Below are 20782 nucleotides of genomic sequence, written 5' to 3'. Positions count from 1 at the left end.
GTTTTTTATTTTCTATTCCTTTGCAAAACATTTTACTGAAGTAACATTGCATTATAATATTATCTAAGTCTCAGGTATGGATCATTATAAATCAACATCTGTATATACTACATTAAGTTCACCACAAAAAGCCCAATCTACCCTTCACCATACAATTGACACCTTATACCTGATTGATCTAACCTTCTTCCCTTCTGGTCATCACTAATTTGGTCTTATCGTCTAAAAGTTTATTTTTATTTCATTTGTTTGTTTTATTTCATTATGTACAACCTATGAGTGAGATGGTAGGGTGTTTGTCCTTCTCCATCTGACTTATTTCATTGAGCATAATATCCTCAAGATCCATCTATGTTGTTACAAATGGCAGGATTTCACCTTTTCCATAGCTGAGTAGTATTCCATTGTGTATATATACCATATCTTCTTTATCCACTCATTTGTTGATGGGCAATTAGATTGTTTCCAGCTTTTGGCTATTACAAATAATGTAGTGATGAACATAGGGTTGCATATATCTTTCCAATTTAGTACTATTGTCCCAGTAAAAACCGAAAAATGGAAAAACTGGATTATATGGAATTTTTATTTTGATATTTGTTGAGGAATTGCCATGCTTTCCAAAATGACTGCATCAATTTATATGAAATATCATTTTTTTAAAAAGTCAGTGTTCCAGGAGATTGGGACCTCCATCACTGTCCTAAATAGAAGAGTCACATCAACTACAGTTTATTGAGTTGTCTACTATAGGCTTAACAAACATCAGTTTATCTTCCTTTGATTCTGTGACATAAACAGCATGATCACCCTTTCACAGCGGAGGCAGTTGGAGCACCAGAGGTTAAAGAGGGTGCCCAGAGTGAGGCAGGAGTAGTGCTTGTGCCAAGATTGGCAACCAGTCTGCTCAAAAGCCCACCCCTCCCCTCTGTGGTCTTTGGTGTCAACACACCAGGGGCTGGAACACTTGCTGTGCCACGGAGCTCTGTGAGTTTCTTCACCTCCCTCCCTAAGCCTCTATGACCTCACTTTAAAAATGGTAATAATAATAATGCCCTCTTCATAAGGTTATTTATGAAGATTAAATTTATGACTGGATAAAAAGCATCTGGAAATGCCTGGCACAGAGCAAGCATCAGCACATGTGAGCGAGCATACAGGATGGAAGTTGTTGGGTGGCTCCACCGCTCCCTCCCAGGCTGTTCACGCAGAGTGTGGGGTATCCATTCCTCCCAAGGAAAGAAAGAGCTTAGTTCATGGCTGCCGAGTGAGCAATGGACTACATGAGAAAAGAAAGAGCCCAAGTCTTGTGCCCTCATTAGCATCTCTCTCTGCTCCTTGTCTCCTGGAGCCCAGAGACCTTGCCTGCAGGCCAGGCTTTCCAGCTGAGCGAATTAAATTTCTAATTACATTCTTGCTGATCATTTTGCCAGATGACCCAACACCCATGACTCATGATGAAGCTGTTTCACCTAAGGCTCTTCAGAGAGGTTAAATGCCCAATAAAATGGACACATGTGTCTATTTAAAGGCTTCTTAATTCATAGGGAGAATTGCTAAATCTGAAAGGTTCTGAACACTGGTTCTGGGCCACAAAGCTGAGCAAATCTGACTCAAACCACAATGTAACAGCAACTCTAATGAACTTGGGAGTGCCTGCTAGACATAGCTCTGCACAGCATGGCTTTTGCCGTTTTTCCAGAAGCCTCCCACCCACTCATGGCTGCACCAAAATCTGCCCATTTTTTTTATTCTTTCTGTTGGTTTCCTAGAGCCACACCAGGTCATTACCATGTACTATGGTGATACCCTTTAGTTGGATTAGTATTAATGTATTATACTATTAAACACTTACTTTTGTGTGTGTGGTATGTGTAGAAGAACTGGGGTGTAGGCCAGAGTGGGGGAGGTTAGAAGATTCACCAGAGACAGGGTAGGGAACAGAACGGGCGGATTTACTGAAATACTGCTGAGGGGAGCAGTGGGTGAGACAAGAAAGGTCTGCTGAGCCATGTGGGTAGCTCCCTGGCCGCGGATCAAACTCAGGAAGTAGCAGTGATAGCGCTGAGTCTTAACCCCTAGGCCACCAGGGTGGCCTTCTTAAACACTTTCTAGCAAAGAGAGAGAGATAATGCCAAGAAAGATACCTTGGATATATAGGTAGTTAAAAAAAAAAAAAGATCAACTTATTTAACACAACAACCTCTCTCTCCTTTGTAGTCACTTGTCTCCACTGTCTGCTCATGAGCAAAGGACAAGATGTGTATCTGTGTGCCCAGGAGCTGCTCACAGTTCTGTAGCTCAGGGTGGAATATTTTAGAAAAACAAAAACAAGCCCTCCTTTGAACCGGCCACCCTGTTTGTGCTTCCCATTTGTGACTTCACTTTCTCTTGGTCATCACCCCATGAAAGTTCTACTCTGCCTAGTTACTTGTCTGGGTCTTTCATCAACACCGCTTTCTATTGCTAACACCTAGCACAGCACCGGTCACAGATCTTTGTAATCCCTTATTTTTGAAAGGTTGGTGAAAGGAATTGCTATTGCTAGGAAGATTGTCATGGGCTGGGAAAAGCAGCAGTGTGCCTCCTGGTACTGGAATCTAACCAGCCTGCCCTCCAGCCTGCCCTATAGACCCTCGTTGGCTCCCACACCCCAGATTTAAGGAAAACATGTTTGCTTTCAGACTGAAATTACCAAAATGGACCCATGTGTAGCAGATTTCCCAATGTTCTAGAAGTCAAACAGCACCTCTTCTCCTGCTTTCTTCTCCCTCTTTTGCTCCCTCCTTCTCCATCCTCTCCCTCTCCATCTATCTCTTCCCCCAAATACCTTTGGGGTTACAGTTGCAGGGCAAACAGCGGTCTCTCTCTCTCTGCCGGTAGAAGCCCTCCTTGCACCTCTCGCAGCGGACGCCCTCAGTGTTGTCAATGCAGTTGAGGCAGCGGAGTCCATTTCCTGTCTGTGTGTGAAGTTCCCAATCAAAGATGCATTGCTTGGACTTCCCATTGCAGTCACAGACTAAGGGGCAGGACAAAACAAACATTGTTAGTGTGGGGGTTGGGGGTGGGAAGAAACCAAAAATCAAAACCCAGGGACAATTCTTCCACGTGTTTTATTATTATGGATACATATTACGCACACATTACATGTCATGCCACATATTAATTCCAACTGTGGGAAGGAGTAAATTAAGGGAGGGAAGACGGTGAGAGTCCTTAACCCACCTGTAGGAAGCAGAGGTATGCTGTGCTGGGGGTGAAGTGGTGGCTGGAAGAACATGAATTTAGAGTTGCCACACTGTCCAATTGTTCAAAAATCATATGTTATGTATTTGCATGGAAAATTTCCTGATCAAAATATTTGCAAGAGATTCACTTTTTAAAATTTATTTTCTTGCATTGCTGTTCATTAAGGGATTCATTTTCTGAAAATGCTGTGCAAGCCCATAGAACAGGTCTATGGGCTGGGGAGATCCTGTAGGCTCCAAGTTGGTACACCCTGCAGGGCACGACCCCCAACTGTGAGTGGTGTTATCTGTTCAAGATACACATCTGTCTCCAGGGGTGATCAAGGTAGAACAGCTACAGTGGCCGGCTGGATGGGTATCCCCTCTACTCCTCTCACCATCCCTTGAGTGTCCATCCCCAAGCCAGGAGTCAGGAAAAGCAGTCCCATGAAGAATAACCTTTCCCATGTGTCTAGGAAAGTTCTCCCCATGGGTGTCCCCAGGAGATTCATGGAGTGACTGACATCTCCATGTGACACCTAAATAGCCAATGAGGTAATACTTGGAAATCCTCAACATAGTACCTGGCAGACACTCCAAAAAATGAAAGCTGATGAACCTTGCAGATAAAAGAACTGATCAAATATGGGTCTTGCTATTTCCTTGGGCAAATTGCTTCAACACTCTGAATCTTGTTTCTTCTCTTCTAAGTGTAGAGGACATTATCTGCCTCCCTGGATTGTTGAGAGGATCCCACTGAAAACAGACTATCAAATCCCTTGCAGTAGCTACTTCCTCCCTCACTCCCATGAGACCGATATTGTCTAGGATGAGAAAAATGCAGGTAACTTGACCCAGTGGAAACCCAAGGTTTGAACCATTGTCTGAGGTCAAAACTCACTTCCTTTTACCAGACATACAGTCTCCCTGGGCCATGCAACCTCAGTGAACCAGAGCCTGGCTCCAAGAATGCCTAGGGCCATGACACCAGAGCACTGATAATTAAGTCTGAAAATGGGCCAGCATAGACTGAGCGGGGGCCCCATACAGCCTCTGACGGTGCACCAGTGACCAGATGAATTGGATGTACTTCCTAAGTGACTTCTTTAACAACAGCTCCAAGAATTCATGTTCTTGTTACTTCGAATACCACCAAATGTAGGAAAAGTCAACTAACATCTATCCAGAGTCTACTTGATGTCTAGGACTTTGCATTCATCAACTCAGCTAATTCTCACACCCCGTTTAATGGAGGGGCCTCATATCTTGCCTAAAGTCACACAGCTCAACCGCAAAAGTCTAACTACAAAGCTTTCCCTTTTGCCCTGCTGCAAAGAATCTGGTTCTGCACTACAGGTGCCTATTTCTTCTACAACCCTCTCCTAGAGGGTTATTCAATAGCCCTTTCTCCAATCTTTTCTCATCAAGCTCCACGTCCTGTTTCCCCTATTAGGCAGCACAGACTGTTACAAATTATTTTTTATGGCAGTTTGAAGCTCTCTTCCTTCCTGTGAATTTTGCCACGTGTTCTTGTTCTTGGAGAACAATGCACGCTCATGCTCACGTGCACACACACATATGCAAGTTCTTTTCATCTACTTACTCACCAGAGGTTTATTTCTGACATTGTTTTACAAGGTATTGTTTTGACCTTCAAATATCTGAAGACAACGCATAGCATCTCCTTCTTTCGTTTTGTTTCTTCAGGCTAAACTGGAGACTTCTCACCTTCAGGTCCTTCAACTATTCCCCATGTCATGATTTCTAGATTCTTCCTGACTACTCTTCTAGGAATAAACCCTAATTTTCAAACTCTTTCTTAAAATGACCAAAATCATTACAGTACTTTGAGTGTGGTTTGAACAGCTCAGCTTACGACAGGACTAGATATTATCATTCCATGCACACAGCCTAACATTTCATTAAATTTGCAGCATATTAAATTTGCACTCAATTCAGACTTGCAAGGGCTTTTCCACAGAGCTGGTGCCAAGCTTAATTTTTCCCAACAAATGCTATAGAGCTGATTTTTTTGGATTCCAAACAGATGTGCCACACAGCTGTCATGTGCTGTGAAATTTTACTGAGAACATCGTTAAGCACGTACCAGAGCTAAATCCACCAGCTCATGATGCTTGTGAGGTTACTCAGCAAGTTCACACAGTGAGCAATGCTCTCTCTGCCTTGAATGACTTTGGGGAGCAATCTCAAAATAATTATGAACTATTCACTATGACTTTTTAATTCAGAATATAACTTTGCTGGTCATAGTTAATTTCATAAGGACAGTAGGTGATATATTTACTTAGAGCAATAGTTTAAAAATAGACAACCTTGCTCTAACTTCATTTTTCTCCACCAGCACTCTCCCCTTCTGTCCTTTCTCCTTTAAAGCCCTGCTTTGAAAGAATGGGTGTTTTTCCCTTAAATTCATGGCCTCAGTGTAGAGTTACACCAAGAGAGGTCTTTACCTTGCATCTCCGCCCTGGAAATAGCCCAGTTAGTTATGAACCTATTGCCAAATCTCTCCATCTCTCAAATGGGTTTCCTTAAAGCCCAAGGTTCAGCAGACTCAGGTTGTATTGTCCTCCAGTATCTGCATTATCTGACTACTTCAGAGACACTCTCTCAGTCTTGCCTGCAGGACTTTGACCACACTGAGCTCCACCACTTAGCTACACTGCACTAAGCTCAACACTGGCCTTTCTGAACATTTACACTCCAAGAATGAGAGCAGAGAGTTTGCTCCCTTGCTAGAATGACCCTTTTTGTCATTGATGCATTGGAAACATGTTCTTTCTAAAATGTAGACTAAATTCCCTCAAACTATTTATTAAAACCATTCTCACTATTAGACCAAAAAATTCCAGAATATTCCTGCAGCTGGGTTTAATAAATGGGACTCAGGCAGCTGGTGGCAGGTCAGTTATATTCTGTGACCGATTTCTATCCAACCACCACATGGGCACACAGGTTGCCTAAGGACACTACCAGGATAGGAATAAGGTGACAGGGAGCAGTGGAGACTGTGCCAAAAAGGCTAAAGAGAGAAGCAGCATTTCACCTCTGGCCAATAGTAGCCACATGGGAATAAAATCTGTCATAGTCAGCATTTCCACTTATGTTTCTTAAAGAAGGCTGATCTGGCTTTGGCTAAGAAGAGCTATGTCCAAGGACAAATCTCTGTACTTGACTCGGCTCTTCTAATAGTCAGAAAACACCTCATGCTTAAGAAAATGGAGTAACAAAGTATAGGGCACCGTCTTTGGTCTGTAGTAGGCTTTTTGTTTGTTTGTTTGTTTGTTTAATGAATAAAGGAATGAATGTTCTCTTGATCTTATTCTAGGTGCTTCTACCATTTAAAGTGCTCTGTGCACATATGGACATGCCTTAGAAATACGAATATTCCCCCTCCTCCCCTGCATGCTCTCTTCCTGGTCCTTGAGGGGATGCTTTACTCCAGAGAAACTCAGTCCAGAAAACAGTCTTTCCTGGTAATTTTAACACAATTATTTATTTATTTAGGTTAGTAACACTTAAATACAAGCCTAGAATACATTTGAAAACAAGAGGCAATTCTAAAAGCGTTTTTATTTTATTTACTTTTCCCCTTTGTGTTTAACCATGTTTAACTTTATGTCTACAATTTTTTTCTTTTTCTTTTTCTTTTTTTGGTAATATACTTGATACTCTCCAAAATTTAGGGCGAACAGCAAATTTCATAAATAGGTTGTCTACTTTCCATCAGGAGACTTGACACATTGCAAATGATGGAAATATAAAGATGCGGGTCTTGGACAGGTCTCGAGTGAACTGGACCCAGTGATCAACTGTGCATTCATTCATCCAACCATCCATCCTTTCATCCATCCATGCTTCCATTCATTCATTCGTTAAAGAAACTCACATTGAGCATCTACTGCAATGCCAGACCCTGTTTTTGGCACTGGGAACATAGCGGTGAAAAAAACCAGTAAGTGCCCCAGCCACCAGGGGGTTTACACTCAAGTAAAAGGGAAGGAAAACAAACAATTTAAATAGTATATAGAGACTATTGGTAGCTCTCTTTCACTCGATAAAGCAGTGAAAAGAAATAGGGAGTTAGGGGGTAGGTGAGTAGGAAAGGAGGGCTGAAAGATGATGGTTTGCTTTATTTCTATTATGATACTGATATGCTCACAATCTTTGTCATTCATCTATCAAGCATATTGTGTTTCCTATAAATTATGATGAATTATTAACATAACAGATGTATTAAACTGTTTGCCTTTTTTTTTAGCAGATGCTCCTTTGCCCCTCCTGATAAAACAGATCTCTTTTCTCTCCAAACTATCTCCTTGAAAGCTTTTTGTTTTATTGATTCTTAGTGTTTTTCCTTCTGCCTTCTTCTGTCCTCATTTAATGAGATGTACATTTATTCCATTCATTTAAGTAACACACTTCATACCTAATAGGGAGGCCATATTGGCTTCTTGGACTTTGCAAGTCAGCAAGATCCCAAAGAAAAGGGAGTTGCCAAAGTTTTATTTTGTCAAATAAGATATTAAATAAAGGGCCTCCCTGGTGGCGCAAGGGGTTAAGCACCACACTATGAAGCAATCTGCAGCCTCTGCAGCATGAGTTCAATTCCCGGCCAGTCAGGGAGCAACCCACATGGTGCAGCAGACCTCCCCTGTCTCGCCCGCTGCTCCCCTCAGCAGTGTATTTCAGTCAGTCTGCCTGTTCTGTTCCCCGCTCTGTCTCTGGTGAATCCTCTCACCCCCCACACCTCTGGCCTGTACCCTAGCTCTTGTATGCATAAATAAATAAATCTTTTTAAAAAAGATATTAAATAAACATTTATTCAATATATATTGGACTTTGTCAAACATTCATCACATTATATTTGTTTTCCTCATTTTGCCATAGACAGCCATGGTTGGGGGTCTGGCATTAAAGTACAATTGCATCTGAAAATAAAGAAACAAATCAAATTCGGACCTGAACAGATTGACGCATGACAGGGTCTAGGATTCCAGATGTCCAAATTCTTTCTCCATCTGTCACTGAGCTCTGAACCAGAGGAGCTCAGTCCCACCCATTATTCTTGCTTGACTCTTCAGTTGTGCCCAACTCTTCCCAAAGCAGGGATATCTCTTTAGATTTTTGTCCTATCCTCTTTCTGTCCCCTCACTCCAGCTTCCCCAAAGCTTTTTCTTGGTTCTTGCCACAGTTAAAGGAACTGAAATCATTAAGTTCACCTACAGCGCCACATAAACACATCTGAAATGGACTCATTTTACTCCTATTTGCACTTGTTTCTTCTTTTTTTTTTTTTAAAGATTGATTTGTTTATGCATACAAGAGCTGGGGTATAGGCCAGAGATATTGGGGGTGAGAGGATTCACCAGAGACAGAGTGGGGAACAGAACAGGCAGACTGACCGAAGTACACTGCTGAGGGGAGCAGTGGGCGAGACAGGAGAGGTCTGCTGCACCATGTAGGTTGCTCCCTGGCTGGCCGGGGATTGGACTTGTGCTGCAGAGGCTACGGGTTGCTTCACAGTGCTGTGCTCAACCCGCTGCACCACCAGGGAGGCCCCCAGCACTTGTTTCTTTAAGTCTAGTAAAGCATGGGTGGTAATTGTGTCTGGCTGCTCTACATGCTCTTTGGTGCTTCACTATTTATTATAATAATAACTATAATAGCACACCATCACTGACCCTCAAGGTGCCTCTTAGGAGAGCCCGCCAGGCAGCCGGCAGCAGACTGGCCCGCCCACCAAGACCCATGCTCTGTGGAGAAGTAGATCTGAGGTGCTGGAAACCTTCTCCAAACAATGCAGCAAGGTGTGCAGCACCCCTGGGCTCACTTGCCAATACTCCCACCCCCACTCAGACACACAACACCAACAGGTCAGGACAGGATGCGCAGGGCAAAGGCTGTTTCCAAGCTGTATCCTTGGAAGAATAAAAGGAAACCAAAAATATTTCCTAGGGTTGTTCTTAGAGCAAGGCCTTGGAATAATCAGTATTAATGGCTGCAGTTCATCAAGATCTCATTTGAAATTTCCCATCAGAAACATAAGCAGTTACGAGAAATTTTAGTAATTTGGCGTAAAGGCAATCATTTTGTGTATAAGCAGATCCTCTTTCTGTGATTCTAAACTTAAATACAAGCTCCAGCTTTTCACCAGAATGATCTAATTTCCATTTTCATGCCACTAATGAACTCATCATGCATTTTGGTGTTTCAAAAGTAACAACAAAATTAAAATCCCAACTCCTTTCAGAACATACCAGATACGGCCCTACTGACCTCTCCAGTTTCTCTCACTCCTCTTTTTCTCTCTTGTCCACTGGACTCCAACACACAGATCCTTGCACAAATTCTGGGATGCACCAAGCTCGTCCCCACCTCAGGCCTTAACACTTGCTATTTCCTTTTCATGGGGAAGCTGCTCCCACCCTCCCTGGACCCGGCAAGCAGCCAGCACCATCTCTTCGGGAGATGTGTCAGAGCATACCTATAGCCCCAGCAACTAACCCTCAACAGCTTCTCCCTTTTCTGAGTGCCCACAGGACTTCATCCTCCCCAGTCTCCTGGCATTTACCATGTTCTGTCTGGATCATCACTATTTGTATACACAACTTGCTTCCTCTATGGGGTTTCTTACCTGTGTATTCCCACAGTACTCCATACAAGGTCTGGGACCGGATGGGTGGGTGGGTAGATGGATGGACAGACATACGGACTGATGGAAGGAAGGAAGAATAGATTGGAAAATGGGCAGAAGGAGGAAAGAAAAATGGTAGGAGGAAAAATAGGAGAAGAAGGGACAGAAGGAGGGAGGGAGGGAAGAAGGGAGACTATAAGAAAAGTCCTAAAAGGGCCTCCCTGGTGGCGCAAGGGGTTAAGATGTAACCTATGAAGTTGTCTGCAGCAGCTGCAGCATGAGTTCGATCCCCGGCCAGGGAGATTCCCACATGGCGCAGCAGACCTCTCCTGACTAGCCTGCTGCTCCCCTCAGCAGTGTATTTCAGTCAGTCTGCCTGTTCTGTTCCCCACTCTGTCTCTGGTGAATCCTCTCACTCCCACACCTCTGGCCTGTACCCCAGCTCTTGTATGCATAAAAATAAAATAAATATTTTCCTAAAAAAGAGTCAAAAAAGACCCCAAACATCCAGGGACCTATTTTGAAATTGTCTCAACATAATACCGAACATTTTCATTGTTTCCATATACGGAATTCAGTGAAAAAGCCAAAATGTTTCAATCAAAAAAGAAAAAAAAAAGATCCATGATGAGAAAGGGACAGAAAGAATTGTGAGAGGAACATGATAGCTTCAGTTAGGAGTGTCTGGGACTGTCTCTCAGGCTGCTGTTCACACCAGATGACTCTCTCTCTACAGGACTGTGGTCTGTACCCTGCGACCTGCCATTCGCCGCGGGCAGTGCGGGAGGAAGGCAGGGACAGGCAGTCTTGAGACCATGAGATCAGTGTGCAGTGATCACGCAGCCTGGACCGGCAGTGCACTTGGCTGGCATATGGAGCTATCTCAGCAGCTAGGAATGTGAGCATCATGTTTGAACCTGCCAGAGCGTGCTGGTTGCTATTACGTAGAGCTTTGCTTCTCTTGCTACCATTTCAGCTGCTCAGCGCATGAATACTGATTCAGTGAAACGGCAGCAAGTTTATATAATACTTACCTTTATGCTCCCATGGATGAGTCCAAACTTAAACCGTTTAGAGACGGCACTCAATTCTCTTCCTTATTTAGAGGAAAGATGTGTTCCCTGTGTATCCTCTCTGGCATTGTGTGCACCTTATTCCCTTTCTGAGACATGGCATCTTTTCCTCTTCTTCCCTCTTGTAACTTTTTTCCTTGGGATACTAGGACAGCATGTTGTCAGGCTTCCTCCTGGACCTTACTCTTGGCCTCTGCCCTCCTCCCGAACCTTTACTGGCTCCTCTTCTTACCCCAACTCTAAAGGTGCTGTTCCTCAAATCTCATTCCTGGAACTTCCATGACTCCTAACTGTAGAACTCCATAGCTCTCTCATCCAAGCCAAGGGCTTCCATAAAACCATAACAGGTGTTGCCATCCCAAGAAACTTCTCTGGCCCAGACTTCATTCTTGGTTTTATATGCTCCTGACCAGTCATCCACATCTTCAACTGGTTGTCTGAAAAGCTCCTAACACAAAATATGTTTAAGACCAAACTGGGGATTGTCATCCCTCCAAGTCAGAAAGCCAGAAGCTATTCTGGCAAGTTGTCCATCTTTCTCACCTGCCCGTATCTAATCCAACAAAGAAGTTTACTGCTATAACCCACTAAATAGCCCAAGTTCATCCAAGTCTCTCTCCTTTCTGGCCACTCAGGCCAAATCCCAATCACCTCTTACCTACAAAGTCTTCCTATTTGAATTCCCGGCAGCTTCACTTGCCTTCCTTCACTCAGCAGTCAGAAAACCTTTTCAAAATACAAATTCAATCACTTCCTCTCTGCTTAAAACTCTGATATCTCTCCTTTCTTTTTGGGTTAAACATCAGGGTTTCTTAACACTGTGTACAAGCATTCCATGGCTTAATCCTAGCTTTTTCCCCAGCCTAATTTCATATAACAACCCCCATGGGACATGTATTTCACCCATTGATTTCACTTTTACTTCATTCTGTGCCTTCACTTCCTCTGTTCTTAAAATTCTTGCATTATAAAGGAAAAGCATCATGGTGGAAAGAGGTGCGTTGGGGCTAACAATCCCAAGTATCCTCCTCCCTTTTGTTTGCTCAAAGAAGTTACACTAAAAATGAAACCTTAATTTATCTTATCAGATATCATTCCCCTCTGCTGTGTCAAGCAACTGGTCTCATGAAAACTAACAACTGTTTTATCCTCAAAGAGATCAACTATCACCTGCATGAAATTAGCTGTAATGAGGTCCTTTAATAGTAAATCTAAAGTAAACAACTAGACTATTTTAAAAAAAAAACAAAACTGGCAAATAAATATTTTCAGAACAAAAGCAATTATTGAAAATGTTTTAAAATAACATTTCAATGTATTTTTATACATTTTATGCATTTTTTACAAATATTCAAAGTGCACATTACTTACAAATCTAAAGCAAGAAGTACCTGCCATCTACCTTTCTAGAATCAAAGGCATTAGAAGCGCTCTTTCTATTTGCAAAAATCAAAGTCTCTAAATGGAAATATTCAAGATGACAAGATGAATATTTTTATATATTATCCTTACCTGTGATGATGAAAATGATCATAAGTATTTTTGGGTTTTAAAAGCTCCTATGTGAGATTATTTTCTTTCTGAGATTTAATGTTTCTCAGCTTGGGTGAATACTGTCAAACAAAATCTGAATGTGCCATCATTTAAACTAATTTTAAATTTTATGGCTGACTGTGTGTGTCCATTTCCAGTTTTGTCTTTTTAAGATATGTCAAAATATGCCTTCTAATTAGAAAACTAAAAAGGCACCTCCCCCCCCAAAGTCTTGTAACTGAGTTCAGTCTTCTGACTCATAGCTTTTCACAGCCATGTTTTAAGCCAAGGCAGCCAGAACCATGGGGCTGCAGCCTGCCTGATCAGCTCGCTCCCCATTGCAACCTAGACTTGGAATCAGCACCTGTGACTGTAGACACTTGGAGAGGCCTTCCCCTAGCACCCCACTGGACCCAGGTGGACAATTGGAGAGGGAAAGAAAGTATTACTTAACAGAGAGGTAGGTTAGAGATGCCATTTTTTGCCTGGAAAGTCAGAGGATAAATGGGTAAAAGAGGAGGCAGAGGATTTAGCTTGAGTGAGTTCAAAGGTGAAAGGGCAGAGAAGGTTAGGATCCAAGAGACACCAAGCAGTCCCATTCTCTTACACCTGGCACCTCGAAGTCTCCACGCCAAGACTGCTGTGTCAGCTACAGTATGCAGACTCAATAAGTAATTGTGGTGAAGATTTTAAATGAAAGTATTCATCCACCGCCCCTAACCTCCAGCCTTCTGACCACAAAAATCACAATTTCTGTATTTCTATGAGATCATTTATAAAGAAGTATATTCTAATACAGAAAGGGCACTTGATTATTGTTCAGAGAACACAGGGTTCTTTGAGCATGTCTTACACGGCCCAGCAAGAGGTGTCAAATGTCCTTTTAAGAAGCAACTGAAATAAAGGAACTCAGAGACTCCAGGTCAGCCAGAGTTCTTCTGAAGCAATGAGGACCCCAAAGAGAGAAATCTTGTATGAAGAGCCTCAATAAAGAAAAGTTAAACATCTAAAACGATATTTTGATTTGTATGTTAGGAGGGGATCTTTATGTTTTTGTAGCTAATTGAAATGTACATTAAATATGGTTTTTCAATTATTTAAATTTGTGCTTCCTTGGCTCCTTAAAAAAGTTACCTAATAAATAATTCCTCCTCTGTAAAACTTTTACTGTTTTTTCGAATAATATATTTCTGTACAAAGAGATAAGGCATAGATTTTTTTGCTACATCCCTTCACAAAGGAAAAAACATCTGGGTGTGTACCTGCTTGCTATGCACTATCACAGTCCTCAGTTTTGACAAAAGAACAATGGCAATTCATGTATATTAACAATGTTGGGAAAATATTCACACGGTGCATTTATAGCATCTTCCTTAAAGATTCTTTTCTGAAAAATATCACTTGAAAAGTCTTCATGAAAACTGCATTGTTTAAACAAGAATGAAGTACATGGGCTTTTTGGAGCCCAACCATTTCTATCCATAGAGAGAAGGGTAACAAATATTCCTAGAAGACTGTGGGCTAGGAAGCCTCCACTGGGGAGAGGAAGCAGGGTGTCCTGTCCTCAGATGGGCGATTGCGCTACTTACTGCTCCACTCCCCTTCCCTCAGCAGGCCCGTTGTGGCCTCACCACTGGGTCTTGAAGATCTGCTCATCTACAGATCCCCTCCTAACATACACAATCCCAGGGCATGCAAGAACAGCAGCTCTGGGCTTCTGTTGGACCCACTGCTTTTACAAAGCAGCCCCGTCCATTTGAGATCACAGCATTAGGAATCCCCTGTTACACCAAAAGCAAAATGGTAGTGACTTGAAATAAATAGCAACAAGCAGAGATAAAGCTTATGCGGTTCTGACTGTGACACTGACTTGATCCTGAAAGACCCCAAAACTTACACCAGTAGTCTTCAGCAAGGAGAAAAAAATAACTCCAGAACACAGCTATGCATACACAGATTCAAAATGTCAACAGTCATTGAAGAACTATCCCTCAACTACCTTTGTTTCCTAATCTGAGTCACTGGTCAATTCCAAGTGGCATGAAAATCCAATAAAAGAATTGATCAAAGAGGACACTGGGTCATTTGAAATCTGTTTTCTTGTCGATGCACATACGCTCGAGTGTGTGTTTGGTGTTAACCTGCTGTTTCTGATATTTTTAAAGGAAAGGATGCTTTATTCCCTCACAAGTACAAATAGACAAGACACAGCTGTCCCAACTAGAGACACAGGGATGTTTTTATGAAAGATCAAGATCCTAGCAAGTCTGATAATTAATCTAAAGGAAAATTTGTAATAAGAACTAGAAATAAGCCAAGGAAATGTTTTGCTAAAAACACTGAACTAGCCATTGAAATTGGATCCTACTACTAATTGCTTGACCCTGGTCAAGGCAATCACTGCTCTGTGTCCCATCGCCGATGAGGATCACACAGGTTGGAATCCAGCCCTGCTATCACCATGCCGGGACCTGCTGTAATAAAATGAGAGGCTCCTGGAGACAATCCCTAATGTCCATTCTCATTGAGTTCTGAAAAAAAGTGGCGAAATATGTAAACCTTTCTTTAAGAAATGCCTCGCGTAGGCTGAAAATCTGAGTAATTCTTCTCATGTTTAAGTGAGTTGTGGGGAATGATTTGGCCGCAATTTTATTTTTCTAGAATGTGAAGATCCATGTTTACATAATAAAAGTGAACTCTGGAAAGGAAAGAGTTGGAGTTATATAAAAGGTCTACAAGCTTGAAGACATCCAGGACATGTATAGCTTTGACCAATTAATCAGCACCTCTCCTCTGACATAGCAGAAGGGAAAGACTCCAATCCTGTGTTAATCAGTATAGGAAAAAGAATCATTCTTTTCTTCTTTAATAACTGTGACACAAGGAAGCACATGTTTGTTGAGAGGCACATTTACAGACCTACAGTTACCCATAGATACAGAAAAGACATAGCTTTTGGCTTTGGATATGAGTCAAATATTACCTCACATACCTGGTGCTTATATTAGGACTCAGCCCGGCAATGACTCAGTAATCTACTCAGTCTGATTTGTGACTAAATTAGAATATTCCAGAATCTATGGAATTCCCATTTCTATATTGTAATAGATGTAATAGATTCCCATTTCTATACTGTAATCTTGCCATTGCACATCTCTCCAGGAAAAAAAAAAAAGGTCAATACAATTGAGTCATTAAAATTTAAATGACACAAATATTCCCAGGGTGGCCACAACCATTCAGTTCATGCTTCCACTTCCAGAAGCACTAACCACAGATCAACATTCTTCCTTGACTTTTGGGCCAGTGGAGCTAAGCCAGTGGCTGCTCCCTGTTCAAGACACCCTGAATGTAAGATAATGTGGGGAGTTTCAGCTTATCCTCCAACTCAATTCTATATTACAATTTATTTTACATACTTGAATATAAGGTGGAGATTTTCATTTTCTCAATTTTCTCCCCACAGGGGGAAATAAAGTTCACATTTAAATTCTTTTAGAAGCTCTCCAGTACTTTATTTTAAAAATCAAGCATTATTTTGGGGAAGATATATTATCTCAATGTTTTAGATACTTGTTAGTAAGAAAGAGGCCAAGCTACCCAACATGGATCTCATAATTGTTCATTATTTTGCAATTGTGAGTGCTGATAGATGTCATAAATAAGTTTTTCAAGATTCTTACACTGTGAAATCACAATTTTGAAATCACAAAATATAAGGATATTTTTTAAACCTTTTAAATGTTTTGAAAATGATGTATTTTCCAGTGGCAGCATCAAAAACAGACTCAAATAAGACCATATTTCAAGTCACCTCATCTGAAGTGAAGAAGACACTGTATTAAGTTGGTTTTAGCAATGTTTAAAAAGGATGGGAAGACTTTGAAAATAATTATGTCATGTGAATAAGCCGATGAATACTTCTAAGTTCTTTTACAAATGATGTGAATTTCAATATGGTAGGTAACTGATTTACTAAATTAAATGTAGGAGATATGACCACTGTATCTATATCACTAAATGCTTTCATACTCAAAGTATTCTTTTAATTTATTATTTGCATGTGTGTGTGGCGTTGAGTAGCAGGTATTCCCATTGAGAGGTATGAGGCTTTCTCATGTGGGGTCACTTTATACTTAGCATGTTCTAGTGAGTAACAGATTGGCTGTTATGAGGTCTGCGGGTGGGCCAAAGGCAGAAAGAATTGATAGGAAATCCAATCTTGAAAACCAGTCTGCTATGGGTCCTGTGTCATGTGTATTCCATCTGTTTCATTAGGTAAAACTTGGGGTTCACTTCAGTCTGAGTAGAAGGACTCATCACCTTTCTTGGGTTGGTGAAAGAAGCTTGTGAGGGGTACCCCATTCTAGAACAATTGCTTCAAAATATACCCGATGGCTGAATCCAACAGTGTTATTTTAGTCCAAATTCTTTGTATATTCATTCATATTTTGATACCTGAATATCAGATGCTACACCTACATTGTTGCAACTCTTTCTTTGGCTAATAAAACACTCCACTTTAGGGTTTCTCTTCTATCCCCCGTGCTCATTCTTCCTTATTCTCTTTTCCAGTTCTTCCATCTCCTTGTTAAATTTCGAGGTTTCTTTTACCTCTTCATGCCAGGTAGTCTCACCTACTGTCAAGGCAGGGTTCCCAATTTTATATTTCAAACTTTCCTTCTAAACTTCAAAATCATGGTTTCAGCTACTCGCTGGGATGGCTGGATTTCCACTCACATGTCAGATTCAAGTCCCCATAGGCACTCACTCCCTCCTCTTCATCCACTACCCAATCTTCCCCAAATCTGCCCTTATTTTATAGTCCTCATCAACTTTAATGGCATCACTTGTCCAAACACTTACACAAACCTGAATCCCTGAATCTGTCTTAGACTCTTCATATTTCTCACAATTTTCCCTTATGTGTACGTCTAGCAAACTCATTCTAACACCAAATTCTTTGGATTTCACCTCTGACATCTATTTCTTCTTTACTGTTTCCACGACCTTGATAAAAGACTTCATTATCTTTCATGTGGATTATCACAATGACAATAATGCTCTCCTAGCTCAACTGCCTCCTCTAGGCCCTTGTGCAGTGGCCTTTCTAAAACGTGAATCTGACCGTGTCCACTGCTCCTTATAACCATTTGCAACTCTTTTTTCACTATAGGACGCCATTCTCACAGCACAGCCAGGCTCTTCACACTCAGATTCTAGTATTTCTGTATTTCTAGTTTCATTTCCATTGCCTTCTCACACCATTTCCAGTTATACCTTCCCATGTAAACTATGGTCCATATCATTGGAGTTACATGCCACGTTCTATCATATCAAACTGTGGGCTCCAGGAGGGGAGTCTTTAGCTTTCTTACAGATTTCTGGGCATCTAATTTCACTATAACTATACTGTTGGCTTCCGGCTTTTAAAGGAAGTGTGGCTCCAGGCATATTAAGGCATATAAAGGCATTTAATATAAATTGACTTGTGCAAAACCAGACAACTATTGGCAAAGATAAAACTGTCAGTTGATCCAGGGGTTCTTAGCCACTTGCCACACCAAGGGCACACACCTGGCCAGGCCAGGGAGTGGTGCAGATGCTGCAACCCAGGGAGCCTTTCCATAACTTTATGGGTCTGCCTGGCAGCGCAGGGATTAAAGATAGTGTTATCAAGCTACTGCCAGCCACTACATCACCAGTTCAATCCCTGCTGGCCAGGGACCTGACCCACTTGGCGAGGCAGACCTCTCCTGTCTCGCCTGCTGCTCCCCTCAGTTGCTCCCACTCTCTGGTGAATCCTCTAGCCACCCACACCTCTGGCTTACACCCCAGTTCTTGTATGCATAAATAAATAAATATTTAAAAGAAATAAACAAATAACTCTACAAGTTTTCACAGTACCATTGCCTCTGTTAAACAGGTCAAGAAGCAGACTTCAAGTAGTGATGAGTCTGAAAGGTTACTAATAATAAGGACTAATAAGTGAGTCAGCCAACATTCAAAGTCAGGTCAAGTTAACTGTACTTTCACTGAGACCAACCCCTAGACAGTCTTGCTGATTAGATCTAACATCATAATCTCACCTGCAAGGAAACAACCAGGAAGTAACGCCATTGCTTTAGGCTCTCAGAGTTGCAGCCCACAGGGCACACACATGCGGGTCACTGAGAGGTGGCAAGTACCATACTCTCAGTCCTACTTGCACCATCCCCAGCCTCTCACGAAAGGAAAAGTATGCGTGATCTACCCTAACACTAAGCTTTTCACATTCTCGTTGAACTCCGAAATGAAGGCCTTTGGGGAAGGAGCCTGTATGAAGCCGCTCATCTCCAAGGAAGGGGAGAGTCTGGAAATGAAACTAAATGCTGCTTCTGACTTAATGGTTTGGATGGAATGCTCGGAGCTGGTCCACCCTTGAAAAGTGCGAGTCCAAGCTCTGTCCTCTGAGGTCTGACTTTGTTAAACAACTGACCCTCCACATCTAATGAGAACACACACACATACACTCAACTATAGTCAAGGAGGAAATTGTTTCAATAATTACCTATTATAAAAAACATATGTACTTCCTTTCCTTACTATCTTTATTATACATTCCCCAAAGCGCCAAGGTCTAAGAACCCCTGAATCAACTGTTTTTGCCAATAGTTGCCTGAGTGATTTTGCACAAATTAATTTATATTTTTTGGAAGCCACAGGATTCTTTTAAGCCAAGTTGACCCCTAAGCAGCCCCTCTGCATTTTCACATTCAGCGTATCTTTTAAGATAGTTTTCACTTGGTTAAAGCTATTTATCATAACTGTAAGGAAACCTAACCTACATAATCATTTTCATAAATGATTTTTAAAACGGTAGTGAGGGGTGATGGATTGGAAGTTAATTCTAGTACTATTTTAGGGAAAAAAGAGAACTGATTCAATGCATTCAACCTCATGCCAAAATATTATGCAGGTCATTCAAAGACAATTCAGGCCAGCATCACCCAGACCGTGCAGGAATAAATGGAATGTTAAGCTAATTCCACTGGCTCAGACTCACAATTTGCTCGTGTGTGACAATGGCTCTTGGACCTATTGAAAGGACCGCTGAAATGCCATCAGATGAGGAATCAATACCAATATTAAAATTCGGGGTGGTTATAAGGGCAAATTCTATCAGTAAAACTAAGTGACAAGGAAACCACCCTCCTCCGCCCCCCCCATGCGTTGTCAGCTGACACAAGCATACAGTAAACAGTTGCTAGGTGCTCAGCAAGTTTTGTTTACATGAGCTGAATTTCTCACAACATGACAGCGGCTGGGTGCCTTAGATAAGATTAAGTGATCCAACATAGATGCCCAATAAATGCCTGTTGAATGAATATTATGTGAAAATACTCTAACAAGGGACATTACACAAATGTAGGCTAATTTTCCATTCCAAATATGAAACAGGAATTCCAGGAGGATTATTGAAGAGGTCCCTTTACCATCTTTGTGGTGTTCACAGACGCAGAAAGCATTCCCACGCAAATCCCATCAGTAAAAACACACATGGGGAAAAGAATTTATATGCTAACATTTGACTGATGTTATTGATTCCAGAGAGGCGCCTTGATCAAAAAAAAAAAAAAAAAGCAATCAAGAAGGACCATTTTGGAAGTCAGGAAAACTCTGATTTGGCACAACCGATTGGCTTCACACTGGAAAAATCAGACAGCTTTATATAACGTTAGTCTTATTTTAAAACGGATCTCTGGAGAAGCGCCAGGTGGGAGAGAAGGAGGGGGCCTCTAAAGAGGTTCGTTCGGACAAAGCCAGAATCCTCAGAGGTGATTTCAGCCCTCAAGGTCTGCAGAGAAAGGCCAGTTCACAGCCCGGGGCTGCGAAGCTTCCTCCAGGAGGCCGACTCACCTTCGCTCCTGAAAGTGGCCTGGGCTGCAAACAGCAGGAGCGAGAAGCAGAGGCAGCCGCTGAGCCAGAGCGTGGGCATGGCCGGGCCGGGCGCCGTCTGCGCTGCAGGGTCGCTGCCCGGCGCCTCGCGCTGGAGTTCTCACTCTGCGCTCGCTGTGCCTTCCTTTTCCTTGATCAGGTGGTTTTATCGACTCTTCTACCTGACTCAGGCCTGACAGGAAGAGAGACTGTGTTTCAGGGTGTGACTCACCTGTGAATAAGGAGGACCCAGCCCTCGGGAGGCAGACAAACACACAGCACACACAGAGCCGTAAAGCGCTCACCACAGCCGCAGGGCTCCCCTCTCGCCACACCGAGGGCACACACCTGGCCAGGCCAGGGCGTGGTGTCTGTCA

At 42.1% G+C, this 20782-nt stretch overlaps 1 protein-coding gene across 1 annotated transcript in view; it reads right to left on the bottom strand.

The window, feature by feature from the left end:
- The window catches only part of LAMC2 (laminin subunit gamma 2), a gene marked incomplete at both ends in the record, with an annotated part of 54032 nt that extends 33566 nt beyond the window's left edge, over positions 1–20466 (bottom strand). Inside the window, 2 exons of the mRNA XM_084251000.1 lie at positions 2831–3019; positions 20388–20466. Coding sequence (XP_084107126.1) covers positions 2831–3019; positions 20388–20466 — 268 coding nt within the window. The remainder of the gene's footprint in view (positions 1–2830; positions 3020–20387) is intronic.
- Between the last annotated feature and the right edge of the window lie 316 nt (positions 20467–20782).

This window comes from Talpa europaea (genome assembly GCF_964194135.1).
Source record: "Talpa europaea genome assembly, chromosome: 12".
Lineage (NCBI taxonomy): Eukaryota > Metazoa > Chordata > Mammalia > Eulipotyphla > Talpidae > Talpa > Talpa europaea.
The sequence above is the reverse complement of the archived record's forward strand: the minus strand, read 5'-3'. Positions and strand labels throughout refer to the sequence as shown.